We start from the raw sequence: 10,174 nt of genomic DNA on the forward strand, positions 1-10,174 counted from the left end.
ATATGCATTAATGCTATTACAAATCCATTGGATTATATGAGCAAAGGATTTCTTCCTGTAAAGAAGCTTACAATCCAGTTGGGGAGACAAAAAAAAAATGTATGCATAAAAAAATTAACTTTGTCAAATGAATGGTAAATAATTAGTCATATTACATATTCATATATAATATCTCCACATTTGTAATTGACTCATTATAAACAATAAGAACAAGATCCTTTTAAGCCTTTGATGGAATGAAAGTGTTATAATTCAATAATACTAGAATTCAGAAGGTTAGATTTAGGTGTACCAGAGTGGGTATAGGGAAGACTTCAAAAAAAAAAAAAAAAAGCAATACCTTAAATAGAATTTGAAGGACAGTTAGAATTCACATATGGAAAGGAAAGGGAAAATAGCAGGAGTTAGAGGTCTGATTTTTCCTTGATTATGTTACTTAAATTCGTTATCAACATCACATGATTTGTAACTTACCTTAGAGAAATCAAACTTTGGAATATTTAATTACCATCATTTGGCATCTTTCTTTGAAAATGGTTCTGTCACTGCTCTTTGTGAGGGGTTTAACATTATTTTATGGGATATTACTCACTAAATGAACATTGATTAAGATTCATTGTCTTCATGGTTCTGATAAACATAACTTTGGTTAATCACTATGCAAAGTTAAGGGAAAAATAAGCAAATGAAAAAAACCTGTGGCTCATGACATTTGGGATACTTGTAGGAATCTAACATAGGAAAGCAGCTTCCCCCATAGAGAGGATAAATATATAAGCATGAGTTTGTATCTTTCCCCTTTTCTTGTCCTTTTTCTCTTTTCCCTCTCCTGCTTAATCCTGAATTCAGTGCAAATGAGGCATGTTCAGATTTAGAAACTATCAAGCTTTTCCAACAATGGCCTTTTCTACAATTTATCATCTTTTCCCTTTTTTCTTATTTTTCCTTCATTGTGGGGTACCTTAATATGTGTTCATGTATTATCCACTTTCTCCTTGGACACATCAAAGAGAGTGGAGAACATTAAATTAGAAATAAGTAAAAGCCATCTTGGTTTCCCTTTCCCATTAGATTTTTTTTTTTTTTAACAGATAGTGGAACAGATGTAGCAGGTTGCACTTAAAACATGCACACTTTATTAGACAGATTAAGCCAGAAGTTTGGTTCTTATACTTTTTGTAGTTTGTATGTTTAAATCCATAATTCTTAAACTGGTTCAGTGAGCTTAACCAGAGTTCAGGAAACCTGAAAATTTGTCATATATCCTAGGTATCCATTTTATCCAGTACATCAAAGGAAACTAGTAAAAATGTAGTAAAGTAAATGTGAATTGTTATATGTCTTAGATGATTTCAGCCTTTGGATAGCAACTGCAGTACTTTGGATGAAAATGTGATGAGTTTGAAAGGTTAAATCAATAATAACATATGTACTCCTTTACATAACCCGATTCAGTTGTAGCCCAGACTCAGAATCAGCTTAGTTCAGTTTCTACATTGCTTGACTTAGAAGTCAAGAGCCCAAGTCTGACTCCATTTCCTCTGGCCACTTGTCACTTTTGGTGAGACTTTGAATTGACTGATACCTGGATGGATAGTACCCCATCTTTAAAAAGAGGAGAATAAATTGGGGTACAATTCCCTCTCATGGAGAATCAAGGTAAAGTCAGATGAGGTGAGGAAATGAAAACTTAAAATTCTTTGAAAGTGAGACAATTTAAAATGACAACAGTTTTAACTAAGCAATATAATTGACGCCAAAATATCAGCAGCTGTTCAGCAAGATACTGAAAAGCCTTTGTTATTTGTTCCATTCTTCAAGAACTGTCTCTGAATTATAGGATCTCAGAGCTGGACGGATTCTAAAAGATGATTCATTTCTTTTTTCTTCTTCTCCTTTTACAGAAGTCAGCGGGCAGCTCCTCTTGCCCATGATGGACAGCCGAAAGAAATGCCACAGGCTCCCGTACTTATTTCCTGCGCTGACCAGTGAAGCTCCCCTTTATTGTAAAACATTGTGCTTTACCTAATATCCTAGCCTTGTCTTTACCAAGGGAAGCTAGTCAGTCCATAGGATGGAAAATATAGATTGCAAACACGTGATTGGTGCCCTGCACGGCCCAGATTTCACTTGAAGCCAGAAGTTAGCAACTTGGGCCAGGTCGTCCTATTGGAACCCAGAATCTTTGAGGGGGATGTTATTTGTCTGATAATGAACAGAATGAGAATGATCCTGGAGCTTTGCTTTCTATTGAAGGCTTTTAATGGTAAATTGGTGGTTGCTTGGAAGTGGCTGCCTTTACTGTAGCTCATCCAGTGTCTCTTTTACCAACCAGAGAGTGTGAAACTAGTTTCGTATAATATCTAGTTATTCTTTAAAAAACAAACAAAAAAAAACAAAAAAACAACAACAACAAAAAAACAACAACAAAAAAAAACAAACTGACGCACTGCACTAGTTATTATTAGATATTCCTAGTCATTTTTGTACATGAAGATTTAAGTTCTAAGATGGTTTATATAATAGGTTATGCCTACATTTATATTGTAGATTAAATTAAAAAACCTGTTCCAGAGAACCCCAAACAGCATGGGCAGACGTACCATTGTTAGCGGTGTATGCTCAGCCTCGTGGTCCATATATTCTGCACTTTTATATTTGCCACCAGAGTGGTAGTTTGTTGGCAAAAAAAGAAAAAAGTCTGACTCTATTTATAGGCTGAGTCTTTTCTTAGGCTTGAATGGTTAAGGAGAATTTGCATAGGGTAAGTTGTGGTATGTTTTCACCTAGTTGGAGGAAGAGTCCTGCAGATTATTGATGGTATCATGCCTTGAGGATTCTTTTTATTTTTTACATAGGGGTCTGAGAGACCAGTGGAACATTGATACAAACAAACAAAAACGAAACAAACTAAAAAAAAAAGGACAGAAAAATTGTTCAGAAGTGACCTTAGAATTACTTCACTATTCTGAAAACATTGAAGACATTGAATTCATGTGGACTCTGAGACACATACCTTTTATATCTCTCACAGACACACTGGACTGGGTTGCGATTGCTATGCACAGCCTAAATTGGCAATGCAGGTTTTTTTTTTTAGAGCCATTTAGAGTTTGTGTTGGTTAAGAGGTATGTGAGTAAATGATAATGAGAAGTATGCTTGACTCGAGTGGGGCTATCAAATCTAGATCTACCTGCCAGTTTCCATTTCTTTTTGTGTTTTGTTGCTTTTGAGCATTAAACCATAGATAGGCCAGTGCCAAGTGGATCAGCTGGCTTAGAACATTCAACATATTGACTTAACCACCTGACTTTCCCAGTGACTTGTTTCCTAGCAACAGCTACAAAGTGATAAATCAAAATTAGTCTGAGGCTACAAATTCTACAGGGTATTTGTTCCATAGCACAAAGTATTTCCCTATTCTTGCATCACAGCACAAAAAAAAAAAAAAAAGAAAGAAAAATGCCAAATTTTAATTACTGGACTCCAGCAATAATTTTTTTATTGGTCTTCATACTGGCTGAATTTTGATAGTGTTAGGTTGAGTTTGAAGCTCTTGAATTAGGTCTCAAAATGATGAGAGTTTACATGGTTTTATCAGGCCTTCTTATTTATACTTGACTGAATTGATAATGATTTTTTTGTAATTGTAATTTGATGTAATAGCCATACAAAAAAAATAAGTAACTCTTAATACAGACTAGGTTTAGCCTTTCATGGTTGTAGATATGACTTCAGTTTCGGTGCTGGAAAATATGTACAACATACTACACAGGAATGGAAAAGTAACTTGTATAGAGAGCAATGAAGATGAAAGGCATTTGGAATGATGTCCTCAAAATACATATTCTTTGTGCATTTGGAGGAAGAAGGAATAGAAAAAAGGTTAATCCAAGGTGACAGCTTAACCCCAATCAGGTAACACTAAACCTAGTAAAGAGTCCCAACAAATACAATGTACCTTAGGTTTTTACTATGAACCTGTTTTATTAATGTTTTCTAAATTTTAAAAAGTGAATGTTTGAAAATTGCTGGGTCCCAGTGTGGTGGCTGTTGGAGTTTTTGGACCACTTGCTAGCAGTGATTTAGAAATTAAGATTAGCTAAAAACCCAAAAATCGTACGGTGCGGACCATGCACCTTGACAATGGTACTAACTTGTTATTCTATAGAACACTTTAGAATAGGTCTATTTTTGCCAGAGCCTCTTCCAATCTTCCTCCAATTACATTTCACTAGTGTTCCTTAAGAGATTGCTGTATATTAATGGGACCTTTTTTTAAAAAAACAAAACAAAACAAAACAAAAAAAGAAACAAAAGGATTACTTTTTTCTATGTGAATTAATATCTTACTTGATCTGCTTTTTCCTAAACCTCAGTGGCTTTTCCCTTAGGTGGGGCAGGGTGGGTGGGGAGAACTTACTGGATATGACTGTTTTCAGAGACTTATAAAAACTTTTTTGTAGAAATGCTTAATTTTTAAGCAGTTAGGCACTGAGAGCAGCAGAAATCCTGCAAAGCTTTATAGTTCTCTAGACCCTTACCTTGTTGTTTCTCTGAGTGAAGTCTTGATTTCAATAGCTAGAACTGCTCATGCCCTGAATCTGCTACAGAGGGGTGTTGATATTTTTCAGGTAACACAGTTTGTTAGCACAAATATTTCAGACCAACGTTTAATATTATCTTTTCTTCCAGTTATTTTAATAGCATTCTTTTTTGTTTTGTAAAGTCATATTGCTATGGTGTGTACTTTAGTATGCCAGCAAACACTGTCCCACAAGCCTCCTTGAGAAAAAAAAAATGTTGCACCTTATGTATATCTCAAGCAAACCAAAATATGATGCTCTTCTGCTTTGTTTTTATTCTAAATATGTTGTATCATATCTTTCTGAAACCATTCTGAATTGAGTTGAAATTATCAATATTTATGCATTTAACCTTAATTTCTGGATTCAAACCTGTATATAAATCTTTTGAAAAAAATTGTCCTAGCCCTTCTCTGTGATGCTGGATATGGGGGATTTCGTCTCAAAGGGAGACACAGTACTGTTCCAGTTTTCTTTGGCTTTTATTTATTTAGTTATTCTGGGTATTTCCAATGTAATTTTGAGGTATGTAAAGTGTATTATAGTAGCTGAAGCTACAACCTATGAGAAGCTGCGTGAAAAATTACTGTAAGTCATCTTTTAAGTTTTAATTGTTTGAGTACTGTATATGAGGTTGAGAAAAAGTAAAACATGTTCCATAGAAACATTTTGAGATACAGGTTCTGATCCCCGACTAAGGTTATTTTTCAGATTTGAGACCAAAACTGTTAATTCATTAAAAACCTTCTTAAGGTTAAATCATGCTGTTGTAATCCTGTGACAGTCTTTATTCTCATGAATGTGCTATAACTTCAGAAATGGAGTATCTTTATTTAATAAGACTGGATGAGTTTTTCAATTAATTCAATGTTCCAAAAGCCGTGCTGAAAAATTTGATTAGGTATAAAGTCCCAAATCATCAATTCATAGTTTCAATTCATACTTTCAAAATTAATGGGAAATGCCATATTTCTTTAAAAAAAAAAAAGGAAGTATATGAACCGATTTGATATCAAGAAACAAACTTTTTGGATCACCTGTTTTTTTTCCTTGTTCAGGAAAACAGTACCCTCCTTGACTAGGGTAAACTTACTTTTGCACTCTGCAGTCTTTGGCCCATCGTATTATAATTTTGTATCCGTGAAAAATGTCAAGAAAGTTAAAAAACTGCACCAGAAACCATCGCAAGCAGGAAACTGAAAGTTTGTTTATGAGGAAAAGAGTAGGATGGAAGTGCATCTATTACAAGTTTGGTATTAATGTGAAACACTTGCTTGCCAATTCAACTACTGTATGTATCTTAAATATGCGAAATTATGGAATATGTGGGCCTGAGGCGAGCCTACATTCTAAGAAAGACGACTACCATTTTATGGGGGGGGAATGAGGAAGAAGATATAAAATCTATTTTCCCCCCTTGCAAAGGGAAGACAGGGTTTATATGGCACCAATGGGTTAATATTTGATTACACTCTACGGAGTGGTCACTGATCAGGCCAATGTTGATAGGCTACCTCTGCTTTAAAGGATAGCTTCATGACTTCCTATCTGTTTCAAAAACTGCACCATCTGATGCTTTTTGCCCTCAGTGCCACATTCACACCTGCAGTGTTTAAAATTCCAGGAACCATCTCACACAGAGAGGACAGTGTATTGCTAAAAATGGGCAGTGGTAGCCTTGTAGTTATTGCTGTTTCATTTGACCTATGAAGTATTCTTGTTGGCTGCTTGATGGAATCTAAAATCGAGCTGTTAATTTGCTCTGAGAAAGATTGCCTGGCACCCTTTGAAAACCAGTGTTCTTCAGGGGTTGCTTTTTCTTGATACGAACATTCCCAAAGAATCATTTTGTTTATTTGTTTTGGTTTGGGCTTTAGATATTTTTAATATCCTGAGTTAGACTGACTAACACTGTACTTCATTGAAAAGAAGCAGTTAGTTCATCTGTTTTCAGATGTGTGCAGTAGATTATTGAATGGACTGCTTTGCTTTAGTCTTAAAGTCACTGTTAATGTTGTCACACTGTATATCAAGTCATCTTGCTTGCCCTTTGCATGGGAGACATTATTTTCTACATTTCGAGACATTTCAGGACAAAGAAGCTGCAAGCAGATGAATCAAATTCAGTTGCAAGAGAGAAGTAATTTTTGTTTTTCTCTCTCATACTTTTTATCATTTCTGCCCACTTTTCTCCTTACAAATCCAAATGAGGATTGCTCTTTTGGCCAAATAGTGTCTGGTATTATAGAAGCTGTAATGATTTCAGAAAGGTAAATTCTACACTTCAAAATATTTTGTATTCTTATTTTTTTTCCAGCCAGTGGTCAGAGTTTATTTTATTCCAAATTGGTTTATCTAACAGTACTAATGGGCATATGAACATTGTTAAGTTCTTCCAAAGACTTCTTGGTCCAAAGTATGTTACTTGGTACCAAGTACCTAAGTCATTACCTTTTCCCTTTGAAATGCAAATCTTACCTCATAATCTCTAAACTAAATTACTTAATACATTTTGAGAAATAACACACTAATCCCACCTTGTGGCCCACAAGAGGGTGACAAACATTTTCTCCCCATTGACACACTCATGTTAGTTTGTGCTGGACACTGGCTCTGGAAGTTAAAGAACTGTGGATATTGTGGTGTTGGCCAGAGAGCTCAATGAAGTTTCACATTTCAGTAGTATTTTACAAGTCTTTTACTCTCCGAAAGTTAAATGTAGGAGACAGCAACAATAACAACCTGAGATTCTACACACCTGATTCTGAGTGTTGATTATAGGTTTGAATCTATTAGACATCACAAATTAGACACAGCTTCATCTGACCACCAGGTCTTAAGTCTGTTGACAGTTTCAGCATGACAGAATTGCTTTTTTTTTTTCTTTCAGAAATTGGCTTGGTTCTCTTTAGATTTGATGTAAACATACCATGTAATAAATGATTTCCATTAATGGTACAACAGAATTATTGCTTTCTTAGATGTGTGTGTAGTAAAAGTCAATATACACATTTATATAATTTTTCTTCAAAATCTTATACCTAATTTGATATTTCTAAAAGGTGCACATGTCAAGTCATGTGTATAACATGCTAAACTACTTTAACTGTGATCTTGAAACTGAATAAAGATATTTAATAAAAATTTTAAATATTTTAAAGAAAACAATTCAAATAGATTTCTTTATACTTATATTATCAGCTATAGAGAATTGCTTTGAAAAAATATCTTTTCAAAATAGGCAAAAAAAAAAAAAGCCTTCATGAAATAAAATACCCACGTTCTATTTAAAAAAAAAAAACAAATGGCATTTCCATTGTTTAATACATTTTTCCCAGCTTTATTGTGTTAATTGTTCTGAATATTTCTCCATATTTTTTTTAAAAGAAATACCTCTTCTCTGACTTATTGTTTAGAAGTTAATCGAAGGAAGCATTTTTTTTTTCCCCTGAGGATATTGACTTGGGAGTCAGAGGGCCTTGGTTCAAATCTCACTTCTGACTCCATTAATTGTATGAGCTTGGGGAAAAGGTTGGATTATAATAATCTTTGCGAAATCTCCAAGCTCAAGATCTAGATACCTCTGAGACTCAGGGAATTGGGGAAGATATGATACATTCTTAGCAGAAAATTAGGCTGGAATGTGTAGTCTGTCTTTGAAATAAGGAATATAACCAATATTTGCAAATAGAATTTTTAAAATGATATAAAACTCAGATTTGGACTCTAAATTATTGAATGAGATTTCCTTGTCAAAGATTACATACATTTTCTCTTTGGACAAAACCATGTATATAGGTTATCACATCCTATCTTCTTCAAGCTTGATCTATTTCTTCTATGAAGATGTTGATGTTTCTCCATTTTTAACTTCCTGATTCACCTGGAACACCACAGACTTTTGAATAAACTGCTCCAGTAGGTTGGACATATAGAAAACAAAGAATGGGTTAAATTCATATTTGTTAAATTCAACTATTTTATAGATAGTGTAGACAATAAGATTTCTTAATCAAACTAGCCAAAATAATGTATATTGAGAGGCAAGCAGTAGCTTTAAGACTGGAGAAAAGGACTGTACTTTTGTAATAATAGAAGGAATTCCTTATATCAATGAAATCACAAGTTCCAACCAAAAGTTTTTAAAGAGCTAGATATTGGGCATATCAAGACAAAAATGTTTCCTCAACTTGCTTTCTCCTAGATGATTTTAAGAAAAGTCATATACAAATAGCTAAAGGGAATGGTACTGATGCCATTATTCCATTTACTAAAAACAATGTTTATATGTTTAAATCCGGGGAAATGGTGTTTCATGTAACTTTTCTTCCTATAATTTGTAAATATACATTAAGCATTTCCTGAAAACTTCCTCTTCGCAGTCTCCAGTTTCCATATAACTCACAAATGTAGCAATAAAGAAGCTAATATGTATGAGTACTGGAGTGAAGATTATGGGTATCAGAATGAAAATTTGTGTATTGTGCCTTCTAATCAACCTTTATAAATTTCTTTCTGGAGCTACTTTTACTTGCTGGATACTCTTTAATTTAGTCATTCTCTTGCTTTTTTCCTCCCTTCAGGTATTTTTGCCAAAAAAGGTTACAAAGCCTAAAAATGACTTTTTAATTTTTAAAAAATTATTGTGGCACCAATAAATCTTTTTCTCCTTCAATCCGTTTTCTCTACATTCTCGCCATCTTTTTCAGACTCCTGCCATTGTAAAAGTGTAAAAGTGAAGTACTTTGGGGAAAGTGGGATATTTAGAATGAGTTCTAGGAAACATTTTCCCTAGCATCAGCAATCTGAAATCTCAGGTCAATAGGCCGAAAATGATCACATAAAATGAAATCCCCTGCAGGGGAAGATAAGATGACTCTTCTGATTTTATAACCATCCCACTTAGAGATCTTGAGCTCTCTGTAATTTTATGAAAGGTCAGTCATATTATGGGGGCTTTGGAAAGAGGTAAAGAAGAAGTAACTCTGGGAATTCAAGTTTCTAAGGGATTCCTGGGGAATGGAAAGAGAATAGGTAAGACCTATATCCAAGTAAGGTTGTTTTTTTAAATTAATTTTTTTGAGGAAGTTCTTTGTATTTTTTTTAAGTTCTACATGGTCATGAAACTGGCTTAGAAATGTTTTTTCCCTATGATAAAATATATGAAACGTCTTACTTGATCGTATCTGGTCTTTTCCATCATTCCCACCAAATGATATGCATGATACTGGGAACCATGAGACAGGCTTAGCCATCTAGAAGTCAAACACCTGAGAGAAAACAATACAAACTTATCTAGACAAAGGAATATGTGCAATGCTCAATAGGTTTTGGGGAAGAGGGATTTACTTGAATTCTGTGATTTCATAGGTTTAAGAAATTCCTGATGAAAATTCCATCAGCACAGAGGGATAATTCATATAACTTCTAGTTTTGGTTGCCTGGTACACTTGAGAAATTAGATGACTTGTCCATATGTTTTGAAAACATATGGTATCTGTTCTAAGGCCCGGATTCTATTCACTGTGCCATGCTATCCCATAAATAATGGAAGATCACTATTCCTTCATTGCCACACATTCCAAAT

General features: G+C 34.2%; 1 protein-coding gene across 10 annotated transcripts in view; it reads left to right on the top strand.

The window, feature by feature from the left end:
• Positions 1-9,262, top strand: part of BBX (BBX high mobility group box domain containing) — a 358,834-nt gene extending 349,572 nt beyond the window's left edge. For all 10 annotated transcript variants that reach the window (XM_051985230.1, XM_051985235.1, XM_051985229.1 and 7 more), the window contains one exon: positions 1,905-9,262. In XM_051985230.1, the coding sequence (XP_051841190.1) occupies positions 1,905-1,992 (88 nt within the window). In that variant the 3' untranslated portion in view covers positions 1,993-9,262. The remainder of the gene's footprint in view (positions 1-1,904) is intronic.
• Positions 9,263-10,174: the final 912 nt, after the last annotated feature.

This window comes from Antechinus flavipes, chromosome 3 (assembly GCF_016432865.1).
Source record: "Antechinus flavipes isolate AdamAnt ecotype Samford, QLD, Australia chromosome 3, AdamAnt_v2, whole genome shotgun sequence".
Taxonomy (NCBI): domain Eukaryota; kingdom Metazoa; phylum Chordata; class Mammalia; order Dasyuromorphia; family Dasyuridae; genus Antechinus; species Antechinus flavipes.